We start from the raw sequence: 22,179 nt of genomic DNA on the forward strand, positions 1-22,179 counted from the left end.
GATGTTGTTACTTGTTGAAAATTTCAGGTCTACTAGGTTCAATTTCAGGTCTACTAAGAGCTTATTTTAAGTAGCTAAAATGTATTTTGATAATATTGATTACAATATGACTTTTTTTTTATTAGTCACAACAATGAATGATTATTTTTTATGTTATTGAAATTGTTTACAATTTAGATATATTATATTTTTATAAGGGGTCCATTTTTATTTTTTGCCCTGAACCTCTAAATACTCGGAGACGGCTCTGCATCCGCTACATAAATAATGTAATAACATAAATATTATTTCATTATAATTCATTACATTTGACAATAAATATTATAACATAAATAAATTGAAGAAAATTACATTTGAAATAAATACAAAAAAAAAAATCGATTAATCATATTGATAATTCTTCTTGGGGGGTTATAAACCACTTTTGGCCAACTCCCAGCCATAACCACCGCCTCCTCGCCTCATTTTGGGGAAAAAGTAAAATCGGGGAAGATTCATTTCGATTAATCATAATGATTTTTAACATGCCTCAAAAAGTCCCTCGCTGATTAACATAATGATCTCAATTGTCGTTATCAAAGAACATGCGTAAGATTATTATGATTAATCGACGACGAACATTAAAGCCGTTTACACCTAAAATAACAAAACTAAACCAAAAAAATACACCAAAAAAAACCTAAGACAAACCAATATGAGAGAAGAGATGGGAGATGAGAGAATGAGAAAAATGGAAATGAAAGGCTTCAATTTATAGAATTTTGGCCTGAATTTCATTTGCTGAAAAAAGAAATAGCCTAATTGACTACCAATCAAAACTCCCACCATCTATTGACCATTGACTATTACCAAAGACCACAAAAATTCTGACCACCGTCTACCCGCTACTTAAGTGACGGACCGACTATGTAGGGTGTTACATTGTCTGATCTGAAGCACCAGCTCAACAACCTTCTCCAATTTCCGATCAAAGAAGGGTAACCGAGATCGATTATTGTCATCCTTCTATCTGCCCAAATGGAACTGTCGTGTACACCACCATTAAAATTCAAAACTACGGCGTTGTGAGAACAATGTTCTTAATTTCAAACATGATCCGTCTAGACGTTAAGTGGTTATATCCGTCGAAGATATAAAACATCATTCGTCTGAGAACATTCGACGAAATTGCGGCTTGCATGGTTCAACCCGAAGAGGACGTAGTCGAAGCAGTTAATTTATCTTATCCTTAGTTTAGTTTATTTTAGTTTGTTTGTGTTAAATTTATGTTTTAAATTTACGATCTTCGTTATCGATGTAATTTGTCATTGTTTTTATTGAATAGTTGATTATTGTAACAATATGTTTTTTTTTCATTTATAGTCGTGTGTCGTCCTATACTTAAGTAGCGGCCAGTATGTGTCAGAAAATAAAGCTCATAACTAAGAACAGAATAATACAGAAAATTACATCGAATTATAGATTTCATCAATTGTTTCAACTTCAATCTAAATGGAATTTCCTGTAGAGAAAACTAAATATTACACGTTAGACACAAAAATTACATTGAAATTACATTCAAATTTGTGCTAACAAAAAGGATAAAAATATACAACCTCCAATTGTTATCGACCACTTGCGCACCATCAGAGAAATGCAGAGACCAACATGGTCTAAGCCAAAAAGTTTAGTAAGGTCATCATTTTCGACTAATCATATAGTACCCAAATATTATGACACAATAAATCCCTCGTTGATTAACATACCGCACCTAACTATGGTGACTGAACAACACTGATTGATGCGGTATGATTAGTCGACGGAGGACTATGCTGCCACTTAGACACGAAAAAACAAAAACTAAACACTAAAAAAACAAAAACAAAAGAGGATGAGTGGGAGTGGGAGTGGAGATGAGTAATTTTTCATCACTCATGGGGTCAATTTATAAGTCATTTGTCCGCACACGTGACATATTAAAATTGGCCACGTGTCAGACCTTTGACTGATAGGGAAGAGTTGACCATCGACGGTTCCACTACTTAAGAAACAGACTGAAAGTGTAGGGTGTTTCGCTACTTAAGTAGCATACGTTATATGACAGAAACTGAAGTGCATAAAATCAATAAATGCAAAGTGAAGTCCAAATATAAATATTTTAGGCTTAATTAGTCTATTGGTCCCTTAAAGACATTTTAGGTTTTACAATGGCCCCTTAAAGAAAAAAAGGTCCGGATTGGTCCCTTAAAGAAAAAAAGACCCGGATTGGTCCCTTAAAGACATATATTTTTGTCATATTGGTCTTTTCCGTTAAATTTTAACTCCAAATATAACAAAAAATTCCAATTGTTAAAATTTTAAAAATTAATAAGGTTTTTGGTGGACCACTTACACTTAATGACATCCATAATTCAGTCTACTAAAACTAACATTTTTTGTAAAAAATTGACGGAAAGGACCATTTGAGAAACGGAGGTGTCTTTAAGGGACCAATCCTGACATTTTTTTCTTTAAGGACCATTGTGAAACCTAAAATATCTTTAAGGGACCAAAAGACTAATTAAGCCAATATTTTATTAACACATAGACTAAATCTTCTTGCTCTTTTGTCCCTGTAATAGATAATGAAGGTGACTCAACATCTTGATCCTTCTACAACCGACCATTTCATAGTCATGGGACAGTCTCACTTGTGTTTAGGAGAGTCTCATTTGTGTGATCCAATTTGAACACTACAAGTCCCTTGTCAATTGGCCGACAAAGGACCATGCGACTATTTACACATAAAATGAGATAAACTAAACAAACTAAGTAAAACAAAAAGAAGCAGAAAAACCTAACTGGGAGAGGTGTGAGACTTCACTTTCTGAAGGTGCCTATTTATAGCAATTTTGGTCGTACCAATGGCTAATTAAAATTAGCCACTTGGTAGGTTTTTGACTGATGCAGGAGCATTCGACCACCAATGATTTCGCTACTTACGTAGCGTACGGCACTGGTAAAATTACTCATTCTTATAACGTCCACTACTTAAGTAGTGGAAGAGTAAAATGAAAAGGCCTAGGACACTCGAGTAATCGATAGGGTGACAAAAGTAAATCTCCAAAATTAGACGTTAACAGCCCAACTCCAAAAACAAATTTACAATGGAGCCCAGGCCCATAATAATGTTCGTCGTGTTCGGATATTTTCTCTTTAGGCCCCCCACGTTTCTTTTATACCCCCCTTACTTACGTTTTTGCCCCTGCACGGTGTTTCGGGTTATACGAATCGAACTTTAAAACAATTCGGTTAATAGAAATCGATCGCGTTTAACTTCGAGTTTTGTCAACCGAAGTTAACTGATATAGAAACAGAAGCATTTCATAACCTCTCAGTTACGTTTTTTCTTCTAAACACCAACAACACCACTCCTTCTTCTTCTTGAGAGCGATTTTGTGGAAAACTTCAACATCCTATCTCAAACCATTCTTAATCAAGTAAGTTCCATGCATTTACATTCACTCTTTTCTCATTCCATGTTTTTCTTATCACATTCACTCTTTTCTACGTTTTTTTCCCTCCCTGAGTAATTTTCTATCTCAAAATTCTATGTTTGAATTGTTGATTAATGGTTAGTTGTTAGTTTAGTTAGATGTTAACATGAATGCATTTGATATTAGGTTTAATTTGTGTATGCAATTAGATGGTATTATGGTGTACACTAAGTGTTTGACAAAATGTGTAAGTAAAATTCAATATGCTTCCATATGAATAATGTTAACCATAGGTGTTAGGATTAAATGTTGATTGAATTATAGTTTGAATTTATCATAGTTTATAAGATTGTATTGAGTGTGAAGATATTTTTCCATGTTAGGATAAATATGGAAGAAAATGTTGGGAGAGGTAGACATGGCAAGCCAAGCAATGCAAATGCTTCCGCTCGTAGAGAGCTTGCTGCAAATCGCCCTGCCAAACGAGGTCGTAGTAAGCAGCAAGGACCAATTCCCGCGCGAGGGACACATGATGCTGAGGCGGGTGGTTCGCGTACGCGTACACGGTCACGTTTAGGCCAAGCACAAAATGCTGCTGAGGATGATGATTTTGACGCGGATCAATTTCTAAATCAGGATGCCGAGTATGGCGAACCTGAAGAACCGCAACCTGATGAACCGCAACCTGATGAACCGCAAATTGAAGAACCGCAACAACCACCACGACGGAGACCGCAACAGCGACCACGGCAACCACGACGAGATGCAGCAAATGAGGGTTATGGAGGAGGACCAAGTGATATGTCATTATTAACACAATACGGAAATCATAGGGCGGTTCCGATATGGGATGCAGAACCAGATGATCACGAGGTACCGTTAAGTGTATTAATTGTTTTATTAAATGTATTAATTGTTTTAAATACTGTGATTATGTTAATTAAGTTTTCAATGTTTTGTGTTGTTGGAATTTTTCAGGTTTTAAAGAGGACTCTGCGTTGCCAAGCTAGCGGGAAAAAGGTTATGGACATCGTCAAACCGCCTCGTAGTGAGAGGTGGTTTTGGGATCCAATAGAAGCATCGGGATTGGAGCCGCTTACCCGTGTCAATTTTAGCGTACTTGACTATGGGGTTATATGGGCATTTGTTGAAAGATGGCATCCGGAAACAAGTACTTTCCACCTTCCGTTAGGTGAGCTCGGCATCACATTGGACGATGTACAATGTCTGTTACATCTTCCAATCCAAGGAAAGTTTTTGAACCATACGAAGATGTCAAGGGGAGAAGGGGCTGACATGGTTAGTTCATATCTAGGAGTTGAGCGAGAGGATATTGATAAAGCATTTGCCGAAACCAACGGGGTACATTTGAAGCATACTACCCTGCAAACTCTATACACAACAAACCAGACGTCTGCTGAAAGAGCGATTGCTGAAAATAAGCCGGCGCATGTTGTTAGGCTTTACAGGGAGATGAGCGTAAGGGCTTTTATGCTACATTTGGTCTGTTGTACAATATTCAGCAACAAGAGCAGTTACTACGCGGATGTTGTGTATTTGCAGTACTTTCAAGATTTGTCATGCGTTCATGAATGGAATTGGGGTGCTGCTGCTCTTGTTCATCTGCAGCATTATTTGGATCACGGATCTGCGGTTAGCACGACTCAGATGGCTGGCTACATGTCATTTCTTCAGGTAAAAATATCTGAGCGTTATATAAGATATTATTTGTATTTGTCTAATTTGTCACATAGACTATGTTTGGCTATAATGAATCTTGTTCGTCATACTTTCAGGGATGGATTATTGCGCACTTTCCGAGACTTAGTGTGTGGGTGGAGGCTCCTAGATATACAGCGAACATGCCACTAAATTCAAAGGTTGTTCCTGGGCAAGGACATAAGGATGCAGCTGGATATAGAAGCAGTTTGGACAATATTCAAACTTACGATTGCGTGTTCAGCCCGTATGATGCCCACCGACAAGTGCGACCTTTGATAAATGCATGTTGGTTTTCTGGATGGTTAAGGTGTGGTAAATTGAAAGCCAAGCATTTGCCGGAACGTGTGCTAAGACAATTTCAACATGTGCAAGGCATTCCAAGAAACCCGAGTATGTCTGCAACGCCGGGGATGAACTTGTGTGAGATAGATCGTGTGTTTACGGAAGAATTGGAGCTGAGAATGATAGATGAAGAGATGAGGGGTCGGCCTGTTACAAGCCCGTGGGACACTGAACCCGGATATATGTCATGGTTTTATAGAGTGTCGCATCCAGTTATGCGACCCGTAGAAGCTCCTGAATCACCACCAAGGCCACCTAATTTAGAGGTGTTAATAGAGGCGGCGGAAGCAAGAAATGACCCTAATCTAATGCAAGTTTGCCGGAGTGTCAAGGTTGAGGTCGAAAGGGCAGTTCGCGATGGTGAGGCGGTTGAAGGAACTCCAATTCATGGTACTTTGCAGCGGATTCTGAATTTGCTTAATCCGATACTTGCTTATAGGCGAATTAAGCGGGGGAAGGGGACACGCTACCACACTCGGGGGTAGACTTTGTTTGTTTTTGTAACTTTAATGTTGACGTGGTTGTTTATAAACTCTGATGTTTGTTTTTATTTTTGATGTAACTTTGATTATGACAATCGGATGTAGTACACTACGTATTTTAGTATCGTTTAATTCGTAATTTGTTACCGGTTGTTACGTTTTTTATTAATCGCTAAAATATTTTTAGATTGGATGGTTAATATGTTGATGCTCTGTCATATATAACATACTAAAATGTGTTATAAACAGGTTTGGACCTCAAATGTGTAGAGGTTGTGCAAGGCAGAGACTCACATTGACTGGTTTTTTGGCCTGATATACTTCGGTTTATACGGCTCGAAATTGTTTAAATTCCCAGTAATTTCGGTTTGTATCAATCGAAACTTATGTTTCGGTTTCTGCGGGTCGAAATAAGTTATAGTTTGCGAAATTCATGTATATAGGGGGTATAAAAGACATGATGGGGGTGATTGAAGAATGGTATGATTGAAGAATGGTAGGATTTAACTCGATATTAAAATTGTTTCGATAGAACTCTAATATTGAAACGAACTTTAATACTAAAACGAAATTAGACAAATCAAACACAATAAACGGAAATTAGGAATTACATCGGAATGAAATTGTTACAACGCATCATATAAAATTAGGTGATGGTTATTGTTGCACATATTGATTAATTAAAAAACTTACAACTTACATTGTTAATTCAAACATTCATTAACTGAAAATTACGTAACATAATATAAAATTCAACAACAACATAAACGGAAAATCAAAACATAAACGGAAAATCAACAACATAAGGTAGCATACAAACGTGGATATTTCGGATCAATTTCAATCCAGTCGAACATTTTTCTCACATCTTCATCATCTTTCAACTCTTTCCATTCGTATTTCCGTGGTGCATCATCATATCCTCCAACATGGTCAGCTGCCAGATCGATATATGACTCATAATACGCTAGTTTGTCTATTTTGATTTGTCTAGCGTATTTGAAGCGATACATGGCTTCAATCGTATTTTTGATAGTTTGAAGAGTTGTTAAAGTGTTTTTCAAATCAACGCAGAACAACTCGTCGTTACCGCGAAACTTGATTGAAAATGGATAAGAAGTCGCTAAATTGTTTTTAACAAAACGTTTTGAAGTACTCATTTTGTAGAAAACGATTTCAATTATTTTCTAACTCTCCCTATACGTATTTATAATACATAGAAATCAATAATATCCACATATATTGTCGGTGCAATATTGACCACGAATATCGACCACGAATATCGACCACGAAAATATTGTCGGTGCAATATCGACCACAAAATATTGTCGGTACAATATCGACCACAAAAACTTGTCGGTGCAATTTCGATCATTTTTCACATAATACCTACCTTTCTTCAATCCCCCCCATCAAGTCTCTTATACCCCCTTCGCAAAATTTAAATTTCTTTCGACTCGCAGAAACCGAAACATAGATTTCGATTAATATAAACCGAAATTACTGGAACATTTCGGTTGATAAAGATCGAATTATGCATAAACAAGGCCAGGTTATGCAGAATCACTTGCAGAACCACCTCAAAATCGTCGAGGTCAAAACCTGTTTTTTCTTTCAATTCATTTCCAAAATTATATCAGGCTAAATACAATTTGTTACAACATTTCATAACCAAAGTTTCATAATCATATTTCATAACAATAATACCAAAGTTCAATATACAATAATACCACATTTCATAACCAAGGTTCATGTGTAAATTGCGCATACAAAGTTAATATGTTACAAAGCATAATCGGCATGGTATACATCACAAAATAATGCGCTTAGCTACCCTTTCAAAAAATAGTGCGCTTAGCTACCATTTCAAAAAATAATGCGCTTAGCTAATTCAAAATGAAACTACTAAAATCTACTACAATTCCAACGGATCGTCTTTGCTACCCTTTCCAATCGTGACTAAGTCATCGCCTGCTCTTTCAATGGTCAACAGCTCACCAAACTTTTGCATTCTATCCAAAAACATGGGCTCCCAATCTGCAGCTTCTTCGGAACAAGAGTTTTTCCACTGATGAGCCGTTGGAGGTATCAGACATCCTACTTTCAATCGCACTAACACAAAGTGGTCAGCGAGCGCGCCGATGCAAATAATCTTGGAATCCAAGTCTGACGTGTCTGATGGAGGTTTGCCACGCAATGGGAAACAAGTTCTAGATGCTCCACACTTTTCCATATTTGATAGTTGAACAACAACCCTCTGAAAATGAGTAGCCACAACGTAACCCATATCCGGAAAAGTAAACCATTTGTCCTTGGTTGCAATAGCATGTTTACTCCTTCTCGGTGGTGGGAAAAGTGCATCCGTGACATACTTGTAACGCTCAGTATCGAACAACTCCACATTTGATCCCACACATCAGTCTGCTTCTCATTCTCTCCATTCTTGATTTTCACAATTTCCTTCATCTTAGAGCTCACGTTCTTTTTTACATGGAAACGACAAACCATTGCAGCCGATGTTGGAAATACCTCGGAAACTGCATTCATCAGAGCCAAATCCCTATCGGTGACAATCACCTTCGGTCTAACATCCTCATTCCTTAAGAGACTGACACACTGCTCTAGAGCCCAAGTGAAGTTGTCTTCTCTTTCATTGGTAAGCCAAGCAAATCCAACATTGAAAGATCTCCCAGTTGATGTGAATCCGACAATCTCAAATAACGGCATTTTGTATTTGTTTGTTTTGTATGTCGAATCCATCAAAAGCACAGTAGGAAAAGAATTGAACAAACTTATAGATTTAGGATGTGCAAAGAAAATGTCTTGAACGTGTTCGGATCCGTCTGCAACAACCGTCCTATGTTTGAAAAAATACCCGGTCTCGACAAGTCTTTTGGAGAGGTGTTGCATTTCAGTCATTGATGCCCTCATTTTAAGTTTTAATCGATGACTTAAATTGTAGAGTTGCTTTGCCGTTGTCTTGTTGTTTGGATCCCTATCTTTCAATGTGGACATTATATTCTTAGGCGGAACCAAATTCCTTGACATTTCCTCCATACATTGCCTTTCTTCCGGTTTGAGACGACTGACAATGAGATGGCCTTCAACTGCCTTGTCCAACTCGTGGTTATGTTTGCCATTTACAACGGTCAAATGCCATGTTTTATCGGCATGACAATAACCACGGAGTCGAAATGGACAGCCGCATTTCCTCGTGCCGGTTTGATCAGATTTTAGCTTCTTATTTGTTGACACGTACCGGCCTCCCCGCTCGCAATCCAACCTGAAATATTGCTTCCTCTTATCGCTGCCGTTGTCGGATTTGCCAATTACAATTGCAAACTTTAGCTTTAAGGCAATCTCCCGAGCCCATCTAATCAACTCATCTCGGTCAGAGGTTGCCATTTCAGTGTAAAAATGATCTGATGTATCAATCTCATATGCAACAGGTCTAGATGGAGGTTTATCAGGCGGAACCTCAACAATTCCCGGGGCACAGATACCTAGCACAAGCTCTCGTTTGCCCGCCATAACTACATAATATAAGAGGGATAAACGCATAATTAGCCACATATAATACTTAATACATATAAAATTGGTAGCACATTCTATAATCCATAACAGCTAAGGCAATGCAAGCAAAACAGACAGTCAAGGCAAATAATTTTACATTGCAAAAATTAAAGTTCCAGTTATTTCGGTTAGTATCAACCGAAAGAATCCTTCGGTTAGGCTTGGCAAGCAAACACGTTTAAACCAACACAAAACCAAAAGTTCCAGTCATTTCGATTCGTATTAACCGAAGGATTCCTTCGATTTCTATAAATCGAACGATTTTGTGTCAGAAACCTACCAACCTAGCATGTATGACAGTTGAAAATAAAAGAAATTAAACGGAAGATTACCTTAATATTGTGCTTCAAATCGCCTTCCAACTCTTAGCAAACGTTCCAAACTTGATTTTAAGCAGCGATTTGAGTGAAAAACGGATTGGATTTTGGGATCTCTTTTGGTAGTGTGGGGATGAAGTATTGAAAGTGATGAAGAATGTGAGAGGTTGCTTTCTATATAAACATACTTCGATTCGTAAAACTCGAAGGACAAAGCGAGTGGTTTTTAAAAACCGAAGTTTTTATTTTTTCGATTCGTAAAACCCGAATTTGCTAACCAAAAAAGTGGTCATTTTTGAAGGGCAAACTGGGATTTAAGGGGGGTATAAAAGAAACGTGGGGGGTGGGGAGAGAAAATATCAATTAAGGTTTTCTTCTTTCTCACCTCTGCAACTTCGAACTCCAAAAATGGAAGAATGCGATGTAATAGATTTATTCGAACTTCACTATTCAGAATTATCATCATCTTCAAAGAAATCAGATTCCATAATGAAAGCACTCGGATCCAATGGTCCTGGCCTCCTCGCCGTCACCGGAATCCCCAATATATCCAACCTCCGATCCTATCTTCTCCCCCTCGCTCGAAAACTCTCACTTCTCGATCGCCAAACTCGTAATCGCATCCTCAAGGTAATTAATTATTACTAATCTATTAGACTATCTATTCAATTAGCATGGAGCTAGGGTTTATAATTTAGGGTTTTATATTATAGTTGATTCAGTTTTGTAGGGATGCTTATTGTGCGTGATTTTCTAGGAGCATAATTTAGGTAGTGATGTTCCTTTGAAAAATCCACATAGGAGTGTATCTTCTTTTGCAATGCAATTGAAATATGCAAAAACAAATTCTGAAGAGAAAGATGAACATGAATTTTATGGTAATGGATTTGAGAATCTAGGAAATGCTTTTCAAGAATTAGGTTTTTGCATGATGGAAGTTGGACTTTGTGTTGCTAGAATCTGTGATAAGGCAATTGGTGGCAATGAATTGGAACAAAGTTTATTGGAATCGAATGCCGCGAAGGGGCGTCTTATTCATTATCATTCTTATTTAGATGCTATTCTGCTTCAAGAACTTGATAAGAGCAAGACGAATAACAAACGAGGGGTTACGAATGCAAAGCCATTGGAAGGGTCGTGTTTGAATTCTATTGCTTGTGATGCAGTTCATTCCAATTTGTGGCAGCAGTGGCATTATGATTATGGTATATTTACTGTTCTAACAGATCCGTTTTTTCTTTTTCCGTCTTATTCAGAGATGAGTGCGATACAAGATTCATCTACTTGTGTTGAATATCCATCACCAACTGGGAATACAAATTTGCAGATATATGATCCTAATAAGAAAAGGGTACTTATGGTGAGGGCTCCTCCTGAAAGTTTTATCGTTCAAGTTGGGGAATCGGCTGATATAATCTCTAAAGGGAAGCTGCGATCGATCCTACATTCTGTTCATAGACCTTTGAAGTTTGAAAATTTGAGCCGAGAAACTTTTGTTGTATTTCTGCAGCCTGCTTGGACTAAAACTTTCTCTATCTCAGATTATCCTCTTGAAAAATCGGCATTCGATGGGGTTGATGGTCAGTGTGTTTTGGTGGAAGAGTTTGATGATGAAAAACAACAGTCTGGGCAGGATGATAACAAACTAAGCCTAGAAATTCAGAAAATAGTTCCCCCACTTTCATCGCGATTAAAGGATGGGATGACTTTTGCTGAGTTCTCGCGCGAAACAACGAAACAGTATTATGGTGGTAATGGTTTGCAATCAAATAGATGACTGAAAGTTTACCCAAAAAAATGACTGAAAACTCGTTTGGATTCACGGTGCGACAGGTTTCTTGCGTCTCATTGTTCCCACTTTAATTCCAAACAATGCTAATTCCCTATTAGTCCTGTTTCAATCTACACCCTTTTTCCAAAGCAATAGACTCTTTTTTCTTTTCTTTTTTATAATCATAAGAACAAAGCAATAATAGACTTTGGAAAGCTAAATTTAGTAATTTACTGATTATGTATTTCTGTACCTTTTTTCTTTCTTTGATGATTAACCATATCTTCGCAAGGAGAATTAATATAGAATGATAGTATTGAATTTATGGAGTCGTTTAAATCAACACTGCAAAACTTTTCTTTTTACCTTTTGGTCTCCCATCATCCCTCAATGTCTTTACATTATTTGATTAAGATTGATTCTAGTGGTTTTACATGTGCAAGCCACCTCCAACTTTGTTCCTTGAGTTGAAGAAAAAGAATGCTTTCTCATTGAATTTAATGCCTTTGTTCTTTCATCTTTTTTTCTGCATTCACATTTGGTAAAGTCAGCAAGGAAGGTTCACGCCTCTGCCTTTTGCTTTCATTCACACAAACAAAGCTTTGGCTTAACCCAAGGGATTTGAGGCTAAACTAGTACTTAATAGTAAGATAATATATCTATAGTTTGTTAAATGTGTTAGATTATGCGGTGATAAAAATTTATTTGGAATGGATTAATATATATCTACGTAAAAATGAGTTGAATGATAAGTTTAAAGCTAAGCACTTGTTTGGTTGTGTATCGAAATTACAAAACCCGTGTTCATATGAATGACTCTGATTTTACGAAGTTAAAGCCCTAATACCGAGAGCTTTAGCGTGTGTTTGTTCTTGCAGTAGGATTATCATAAACATGGGCTGAAGCTGCAAAATAAACTTCTTAACATCACAGTGAAACTAATTGGGATGTGAGATTAAAACATTCGAAGTGGAACCAAATGAATAGTTAGGTCTCACAGCACGTCCGCAGTCGGTGAAACTAATTGGGATGTGAGATTAACACATTCGAAGTGGAAACCAAACGAATAGTTAAGTCTCACAGCACGTCTGCGGTCATGTACCGCAAGAACAAACGCATAATATCATATTAGAATCATCACTAGAAGTTAAACCATTCTAGTTCACAACTCTCGAATAAGTCATTATCAATTTTATACTTTTAGAATTACTTGTCACTTTCAATATTGGCAAAAGCGATATCAATAAAATTAGTGGTCACCGTATAAAATGCAGTCACCTAATTATGCTACCTGCTAATATGAATTAGAGCAACATTATACAGAATAGTATTGCTGCATAAGAGAAGAAAGAGAAAATAAGAGAAAAATGAAGCCTAATATACTTTTGTACTTTGTACAACTAATTGGGCACTCCACAGTAGTATGTCTCACTTTCTCATTTTTTACCTTAGTGGTCCAAAAGGGTAATCAAAATTAACTTTATTGATCAAAATAAATTCAAGTAGCAAGATTCTTCCTTACTAAAAATTAACAAGAAAGAACATTTGAAGTGAAATTGAAATCCAAATAATCATAAAATTGTTAAGGTCATTGAGAAAACGAGGCAAAAGGAATAAAGTTTACAACTTTTTTTGTCAGCAATGAAAGAAAGACAGAACAAAATACAAACAAAACCATGCCCTTAAGCAAAGGCTGTTTTTTTCTTCTTTATTGAGAAAAAACCAATGAGAGTGGAATGGAATGGGGTTGATAGAGATTGTGTATGTAGAAATCCAATGCTTATGGGTGAAAAATTAAGTTGATGACGTATGTTTTCCATGCATGCGCATTTGAGAAAGGTCCTCTTTAATTTATTTATTTTTCATATGATATTCGTACGAAATTTTCATCGCCGCTAACGATGATTATATTAGAATTTGAGAGGGCTATACTCAACCACAAAAACTAGCTTGAAAGTTGAGGTTTGCACTACACTTATAAATGTCATCTTTACCATATCTCTAGCCAATGTGAGACTTCTAACACACCACATCACACGTCCAGAACTGAACAAGCTGAAACGTGGGATCAACAACAACGGGTGACTCAAATATGGGAGGTCTCCACAAGAAACATCAAATGGATCTAGGATAGACTCTGATACTATATTAAAATTTGAGAGGCTTATACTCAACCACAAAAGCTTATGGAAACTTGCAGGGCACACTAGGTGGATTCTCTCATCCCAATCGAATTTTCTCTGTATGCATAAGCTAGAAATCAAACTCATAACCACATGCTTAATAGTACCAAAACCCTTTTCGCTCGAAACAATTCATAGGTCCCTCTTAAATTTAATTCAGCTTTTATGCTTGTAATTATGTGTGTCCAACATGTACAACAGTGGAGAAGAATTGTGTTGGTAATTCTAAAACTTTGGTTTGGTCTTAGATGTTGATAACTCTAACGACAAGAAGGAACCACATTACTCACAACTCACTCTCAATGCCTATTAACCTCTCTCACATTTGTCTATCATAGTGTCAGAGAGGACACTGATTCCTCTTCCAAACAGGAACTTCCTTGAAATCCTCGATTGCACAAAATGTTTATTTTGTTGATGTCATCATGTTTTCAAATATAGGAAACTCTTCATTTATTGTAACAATGTCTTTTACTAGTAATTTGTTTAATAATAGTGGTGAAACTGAACCTATTTACCTAACCTTCAGAAAATTGAAATAGTTTCTTTGAAAAGGAAATCAACTTCAATCTCCCATATATGGAATGAAATTTATGGCTGTGATGGGCAGGGGTGAGTGAGTGAATGACACAAGCTAGCTACCTAGCTAGGTTCTTTTATGGAGTTCTATAGTAGTAGCTTCTTTGATTGAATTGGACTTTTATGTATTTGTATTTTTTTCACTAATAGTTTAATGCTATCTAAGTATCTTATTGCATGGTCCAATTAAACTAGCTGCTAATAAAAACAAATTGATTTTGATGATGTAGATTATGCAATGTTTACACATCAATTCAAATAAATAGTAAATATATTGATTTGGCAATCTATTTTTTTCAATATTCTTTTCACGGTGTAGTGATCATGTTCAAAATACTATTTAACATTAAATATGAATATTTCTCCTAGTTGAAATATGTATTATGGTTTATGATGTTGTCGGAGACTAAACCCTTCTGTAGAACAAATCTTGGTTGGTATTTAGCAATTTTCTTTTATCTAATACTCACTAATCATTTCGCTCTCATATTTGTTCTGTAGAACAAATCTTGCGTCATGTAGTTACTGTTTATTGGAAAAATCAAGTTTCACATTGATTAAAGATAAGGTCTGATCAAAGTTTATAAAAAGCGGCACCCCTTGTTGGGTTACGAGGGGGCAGCCAAACATTAAGGTGTTAGGTACAATCTCCCATCATCAAGTGTGAGTCATTCAATTTTTTCTGCTACCCCCCTCAAGCGGAAGCTTTTCTTTCATCCATACAAGGAATCAGTCGAACCCTTTGTCAAACCATCGACTCTGATACCACTGTTGGGTCACAAGGAAGCAGTCGGATCATCCACATTGGACTTAAGAACAACAATACAAGTGATTTGGACACCACACTTTTACCCAAAACCTTAAAGCGTTAGGTTTATAGGTTTTCTCACTTATAAAGTGTTCAATCTCCACTTTTCTAAGCAATATGAGACTTAACTCACTCACTTGCCACAACACCCCTCACCTTACAAGTCGGTTTTGTAGTGTTGAGTTAGACCCAATATAAAAATCTAATATGGTATTTTTTTTATAAGCAAATCTAATATGGTATTAGAGCATATAGTTTCGGGCCACACACCTTGATTAAAGATAAGACCTTACTAGGGTTTATAATGATTAAAGATAAGACCTTACTAGAGTTTATAAAGAGTGGTACCTCTCGCCTTATAAGTCGAATTTGTAGGATTGAGTTGCCGAATATAAAAATCTAATATTATTCGTAGCCACGACGATCAAGATCGATTACGATTAATTTTACTAATGAGTAATTTGAACCGTCTGATATGTAAGTAACAGTTGAGATGTAAAATTGCATGTAATTTCAACAGTCGGCTATCAAGATCTGTATGCTTTTCAAGTTATGACGATCTTATGAAATGGAGGTGCATGGTAATCATAAATGGTTTAACTTTTGATGCCAATATTTATGCCTTCCATTTGAGACATGGGTTCAATATTAATAGTACAAGATTCTCTTTTCTTTCTTTGCTTATTAGTAGTACGTAATTAACTATGCAAGAAAATCCGTACTTGCGGCATGAATCCAACCTTGTCCCCTTTTAACTTTGAAATGAAAATTTTAATCAAACTTAGTTTAGGAACAAAAGTTTTCTTAATTACATGTTAATAATAAGGGGAGACAAATCAAGAATTCAAGTGTCTGTACTCATTTAGTTCTCAAATTTCTTACTACTCTTTTAAAATTCTCAATATATAGCATGTTATATTAAACATTATATCTATGAGATCCAATTAAAGCATTAAAGCACTAATCCTGTTTGGTGATGATTGTTGAATTGAATGAGTCACTAATAATACTATAGCACATTAAAATATCCAGCACTGATTTAAATAAATTTCTTTACTGTATGATTTGATTTGAATTGAATAAAGTTGTATTAAAATGGTTGTCACAAAATTCTCCCTATACCCTATAGTCTCTCCCTAATATATAGCCATAAACCACATAACAGTACTTTTTTCTTTATTTCTTCTTTCTTTATCAAGTTCCGGACAAAGTACTACATCACATGCTGTTTGACCATTCCTTATTACATTTTCATTTGCTGACCAAAGCATTGTCCTCATTCATAATTCACAACATTTTCTAAACAACAAACTCATTGCATTGTATATATTCATAAATAAAACCCTTCATGCTTTACATGCTATACAACTCTAACTAATAGTAACAAAATGGAACCTAAGTTAACAATAAATTGTCACAGAAATAATGAGTTTCATCTTCCAACAACAAACAATGGAAGTAGTACTCGTTTGCCAGAGAGTCCAAGAATACCAATGGAGTTTCTTTCAAGGTCATGGAGTGCTTCTGCATTTGAGGTCTCTAAAGCCTTGTCACCTCAACCACCACTACCTCCTCCTCCTTCTTCTTCTTCTTCTTACTTACCTTCCAATAATAAGACTTCTTCTACTAACTCTATTCCTGAAGAAACTATTACTACTCTCTCTCAAGAATTCTCAACCATGTGTGCAAATCAATTCTCTTTTGTTTCCTCTGCTACTTCACAACTTGTCCTTGAACGTATCATGTCACAGTCCACAAGAGAGGTAACTAAACCAACCCTTTGTTTCGTATCACATTTGAAATATCAGAATCACGGTAACCTACCGTGATTTTCCAGAAACTACTCTCAGTAGCTTATGCAAAATCACCTTGAGTTACCGTAATTCTGACATACTCACCGTGATATCCAACATACACTAAAAAAGAAAAACTAGTTTTTTTCACACCCCTTTTGAAGTTTATGTAGTAAAAGACCAAAGGGTCATAGGAAAATTTGAGTTGTGAAGAAAAGCTTGAGCTCATTGTCATTTTTTTTTTATAGTAATTTTGTTTGTTGGTTTTAAAGTTTGTTTTATGTAACAGGAAGTATCTCCATTAACATCAGGTAGATTGTCTCATAGCAGTGAACCATTGAATGGTGGTGGTTCTTTAACAGGAACTGATAGTCCACCAATTTCTCCTTCTGATGAGTTTGATGATGTTGTTAAGGTATCTCTCTGTTCTTTTCCCTTTTGTTTTGAGTTGGAGTGGGACCCTTAAGAACAAGTTTTGCAGTTAACAGTGTTTGGTTGGTTTCTTAGAACTGCAAAATAGTAGTATTTTTGTATCTATAGTGCATTACACTGTGTATCTTTCTTTGTAACCACAATTTTGGATCACATATTTTTGTTTCATCATAAACTACTACTAATTTCTTGGTTTAATATGAAAAACATATCTACATTTCCAAAAGTAACGATATTTGGGTATATGTGTTTTCAGAGTCGGCCCAACAAGTTTAGAGGCCTAAAACAAATTTTATAACCAGACCTTTAAAATTAATACTAAACTTGAGAATTAAATTAAATTTTGTTTAGTATAAGACTTGAACTTAGGTCTTAGAAAATGAGGCCTTTTCATCTTGACCAAATGTATTAGCCAAACATTTATCAATATATTGTCGTATCATGTATTTTTTTGAGGTCTAGCTCAGAATTTTAAGATTTAAAGTTCTTGCTTGAGTTACTTGACACTTAAACCGGGCCGTGGGTGTATTTTTTTATAGTTCAATAAAATTAGGATGTCACCTTAATTTTGTCAAACTTATTAGAATTTCAAATATACACTTAAAATACTATTAAATCACAATTGAAAAATGCACTGTAGTTTTTTTCACTATGAAAATATACACATTGTTCATATCATGACTTCAAAAGTAAATTGCACAACACTGATTGTCCAGTGCTTAATAAAGCACAAAGGTTTTCCTATGAGAGTTAGGATTACCTTTATTTTTATTTTTTTATCTTCCTCCCATTACCTGACAAAATAAAGGAGCTAGACTAGAGTCTAGTGTTATAGAGAGAGAGAGAGAGAGAGAGAGTTATGACTTTTTTTTCTTTTAAAATTGAATATTTTGAACTTTGAACATAACTTTTGAATGGGACTAGACATTGCTGCTGATAAAAAATGTTGAAGATTGGTTTGGTTTCCTGTCAACTAAGACCTGCCTGCTTTCTGATTGTTAGACATCAGGACAAAAAATTTGACTGTCCACTGTACTTAATATCTTCACATTCACGCTAACAACTTTCTCATTTTGGAATATTTTCTTGGTAGCTAGAGAAAGCCCAATTTGGCCTTAACTAGGAAAAAATAATAATCATACAACACATATATATGACACAAGAAAGATGAATTCAAACATCAACAAAACTAGTGGAGTGAAATGAATAGACAACTTTGTCCATAAAATTGTACTCCATGTCAATTAAAAGATCTCTAGGATAGTTTGATGTATTTGGTCTATAATATCGACTTGATACATCAAACATTCAATGAACTTAAAAAAAATAATTTTATGGACAAAATTGTTAATTGTAAAAATTATGGGCTAATTTAGCAGTTGATTACAATTTCAAGGACAAAATCGTCTTTTCATTTGTCAAAACCAATTAAAAATGAACACCATCTGAGACTGTATTGTCAGCATTTTTCTGTATTTCTGATGGAACAGTTTTATATTGTTAAGAAAAGTTGGAGAATCCAAGAGTAATGCTATGCTTTCATAAATGAATTGCAGTTTTTTCGAGCAAACAATTCCATACACCCTTTATTTAATGGTACAAGAGCCATGAGCACTGGAATTGGCAATGCAACACCTTGTTCAGGACCTAAAACAGTAGGAAGATGGTTGAAAGAAAGAAGAGAAAAAAAGAAAGAAGAAAACAGAAGCCATAATGCTCAAGTTCATGCTGCTATTTCTGTAGCGGCGGTTGCTTCCGCAGTTGCAGCCATCACTGCAGCAACAGCAGCATCATCTGCACCAAACAAGGATGAGAAGATGGCTAAGACTGATATGGCTGTAGCTTCTGCAGCAACACTAATTGCTGCTCAGTGTGTTGAAGCTGCTGAAGCAATGGGAGCTGAGAGAGAACACCTTGCTTCTGTTGTTAGTTCTGCTGTTAATGTTCGGTCGCACGATGATATTACAACTCTAACTGCTGCAGCTGCAACAGGTAGAATTTAGTTTACATCTTCAATTCATCTGAATATCATATAAATTATTAGTACATCTTAATAATTGTTAAAATATCTAATTCGTTAAAATTAACGTGGTCTTTTTGAGTTTTTATTTAATCTTGTGGACTCGTTGCCAACAAGAGTCTAATTCATTGGATAATCAACGAATCTGGTCTATATTATAGATCAGATTCATTGACATGAAAGAAAGATAAAGAACCCCGTTGAAACTTTAAATTAAGTTAAAGGACTTCTGATGTAATTTTACGTATTATCATCTATTTAGGATAGTGGAAGGCATTAGGCCATACACTCTTCGATACATATTCGAACGAGTACTTAAAAAGCTAGACAGTCACCACTACGCTATCACTCAAGAAATGGACTAAAAGTTGGTTCAATATGAACAATCTCTCCATAATGAAAGAGATTGTTAAGAACTTGAATTACAACAGTAAAGAATCAAACTAAGAAGCAAAATCCAAGTTACACATGGGTTGTCAGGGGAATGAATAGTCCTGCTTTGTATGTTTTTTTATGTGTCCTTATTATAATGCCAATGTGGTCCTTCTTCTATATATGCAGCTCTAAGAGGAGCAGCAACATTGAAAGCAAGAGCATTGAAAGAGATGTGGAATATTAATGCAGTGACACCACTAGAGAAAAGCAAAGGAATTGGAATATGTGGTGGTAAAGCCAATAATAACAGTAGTTCTAGCACTAGTGATAGTGGTGGAGAAGTTATCAATGCAGATAATTTTCTAAGTGCTTGTAGCCAAGAGCTTCTTGCTAGAGGAACTGAATTACTCAAACGCACTCGCAAAGGTACGTAACTTCGATAAATTGAGTTTTGAGATATTGATATTTGTTTTCATTCGCGAAAAAACTAAACTCTATTTGGTGTTTTTTATAGGTGATCTTCATTGGAAAATTGTTTCTGTTTATATACATCGAACCGGCCAGGTAATTTTCGTTAAAAAATTTCGTCAAAATTGAAAATATTTAGTTAGTTGGTCTAATTATCTAATGCATGCAACAATTTCAGGTGATGCTGAAAATGAAAAGTAGACATGTTGCAGGAACAATAACAAAAAAGAAAAAGAGTGAGCTATAGAAATATATAACTTGACTTAATTTTCCTTGCAAATTCATAGAAATATTAACTAATTTTCTTAACATAACATTTTTGTTTTCAGATGTTGTGTTTGATGTGTGCGCGAATTTACCGGCATGGCCAGGAAGGCATCTATTGGAGGATGGTGAAAAAAGAAGGTATTTTGGATTGAAGACAGAATCAAGAGGTTTAGTTGAGTTTGAATGTAGAAATCAAAGAGAATATGATTTATGGACTCAAGGGGTTTCAAGGCTTCTCTCCATTGTTTCGCAGAGAAAAAACAGAAATGGAATCTAGCCTCTGTCGACTGATAAACTTGTCCAAAATTAAACTAAATATGTATTTAGTTAGGTTTGTTTTTGCATCTCTTATAAATTAAACTAATGGATTTGTAACATTAGAATGAGTAATGAAGGTACTACTATTTGATGTCTAAATTTCCACATTTCTTTTGTGCTACAAACACAATGTGTGCTCATCTATCTCGAACTAGAGTTTGAAAACTTAGAACTCGGATAAAATTGTTCCTCACAAGAAAAATAAGTAAAGTTTAATTCCTCACAAAAATAAGAAAAATTTCAACTCAAATTTTTATATTTTTTTTAATAGTGTGTCGATTAGCGTACCGACTATGTATACTTCTATGTACCGAATTTTTTGAAGGTAACATATTGTGTACCAGAACTCATACCTCGTACTGAAACGAATTGCGAATAGGGTGACTATGGCTATGATCCTAATCCTCTCAAAAAGTTTGGAATTGAAATCTCATAAAACTTTTAATTCTACAGTCTAACAAAATTGAAGTAATTGTAAAATAACCGATTATCCCAAAAATTTCTCTTAGGATAGAGCTACATCAATTGTTTTATATTATTTCTAACACGCCCCCTCACGCAAGAATCCACTATGTCTTGAAGCGTGGATAATGCATAGGCCCACCTACCATATGCTTAAATTTCACTTTTTAATTAGAAAGTGAGGAGAGTGGGAATCGAACTCTAGACCACTTAGTTATAGAGTCTTTGATACTATGTTAAATAACCGATTATCCCAAAAGCTTAAGCTCTTATGATAAAGCTCCATCAATGGTTTTATATTATTTCTAACATAATTCTACCAATTGTTCCAACTCCTGCCACAAATTATTCTTCAATTTTCTTGACAGAACTACCATCATAACTACTTACTGCCATTGTTTCCATTACTGAAAATTTCTTTGACTAGTGAATCTTATTAGGCTTTCCCTTTTCCATGTCATTCAATAAGTTATTTATAATTAGTGTTAAAATTTTCGAGTCTTGACTCACTGATATGAACACTTTGTCACTATATACATTATACACAAACCAAATTAGCTACCTTAACCACTTTTAAAGATAATTTATTGAAGTAGTTAATTAACTCCACTTAAAAATAAATTATTCGAAAGAACTTGAGTTCAAAATTTTACTAAAATTTACTACCTTGCGGGTAAACTTTATTGGAATCCTCACTTTTTAAAATCCAGAGTTAAAGACAAAACACATTCATTTTTATTTTTAATAGACGAAATGATAAGTTATTGAAAACTCACATATAAAGTGAAGACAATTTTAACATTCAGCAGTGC

The 22,179-nt window shown here is 35.4% G+C and overlaps 5 protein-coding genes across 7 annotated transcripts; 4 read left to right on the top strand and 1 right to left on the bottom strand.

The window, feature by feature from the left end:
• The first annotated feature begins 3,845 nt into the window (after positions 1 to 3,845).
• Positions 3,846 to 4,891, top strand: LOC123890045. The gene is made up of 3 exons (XM_045939583.1): positions 3,846 to 4,328; positions 4,434 to 4,817; positions 4,880 to 4,891. The coding sequence occupies exons 1-3, from the start codon at positions 3,846 to 3,848 to the stop codon at positions 4,889 to 4,891; spliced, it is 879 nt and encodes a 292-aa protein (XP_045795539.1).
• Positions 4,892 to 4,943: 52 nt separating this feature from the next.
• On the top strand, positions 4,944 to 6,140 carry LOC123903304. The gene is made up of 2 exons (XM_045953253.1): positions 4,944 to 5,150; positions 5,252 to 6,140. Exons 1-2 carry the CDS (start codon positions 4,947 to 4,949, stop codon positions 6,002 to 6,004), a joined length of 957 nt encoding a protein of 318 aa, XP_045809209.1. The 5' UTR covers positions 4,944 to 4,946; the 3' UTR covers positions 6,005 to 6,140.
• Positions 6,141 to 7,916: 1,776 nt separating this feature from the next.
• On the bottom strand, positions 7,917 to 9,058 carry LOC123890054. Its single transcript, XM_045939593.1, has 2 exons — positions 8,507 to 9,058; positions 7,917 to 8,396 (listed from the first exon to the last, which is right to left on the bottom strand). The coding sequence occupies exons 1-2, from the start codon at positions 9,056 to 9,058 to the stop codon at positions 7,917 to 7,919; spliced, it is 1,032 nt and encodes a 343-aa protein (XP_045795549.1).
• A 1,204-nt stretch (positions 9,059 to 10,262) lies between these two features.
• LOC123903020 lies at positions 10,263 to 11,902 on the top strand. Of its 3 annotated transcripts, none has more exons than XM_045952872.1 (2): positions 10,263 to 10,521; positions 10,649 to 11,902. In XM_045952872.1, the coding sequence occupies exons 1-2, from the start codon at positions 10,300 to 10,302 to the stop codon at positions 11,666 to 11,668; spliced, it is 1,242 nt and encodes a 413-aa protein (XP_045808828.1). In that variant the 5' UTR covers positions 10,263 to 10,299; the 3' UTR covers positions 11,669 to 11,902. The 3 variants fall into 3 exon arrangements, with proteins under 3 accessions (XP_045808828.1, XP_045808829.1, XP_045808830.1); XM_045952873.1 differs by having other exon boundaries at positions 10,385 to 10,521; positions 10,614 to 11,902; XM_045952874.1 differs by having other exon boundaries at positions 10,390 to 10,521; positions 10,622 to 11,902.
• A 4,349-nt stretch (positions 11,903 to 16,251) lies between these two features.
• LOC123923919 (VAN3-binding protein-like) lies at positions 16,252 to 20,986 on the top strand. Its single transcript, XM_045976664.1, has 7 exons — positions 16,252 to 16,995; positions 17,315 to 17,440; positions 19,014 to 19,449; positions 20,039 to 20,278; positions 20,367 to 20,416; positions 20,499 to 20,556; positions 20,650 to 20,986. Exons 1-7 carry the CDS (start codon positions 16,621 to 16,623, stop codon positions 20,862 to 20,864), a joined length of 1,500 nt encoding a protein of 499 aa, XP_045832620.1. The 5' UTR covers positions 16,252 to 16,620; the 3' UTR covers positions 20,865 to 20,986.
• Positions 20,987 to 22,179: the final 1,193 nt, after the last annotated feature.

Source organism: Trifolium pratense, linkage group LG1, assembly GCF_020283565.1.
Source record: "Trifolium pratense cultivar HEN17-A07 linkage group LG1, ARS_RC_1.1, whole genome shotgun sequence".
Taxonomy (NCBI): domain Eukaryota; kingdom Viridiplantae; phylum Streptophyta; class Magnoliopsida; order Fabales; family Fabaceae; genus Trifolium; species Trifolium pratense.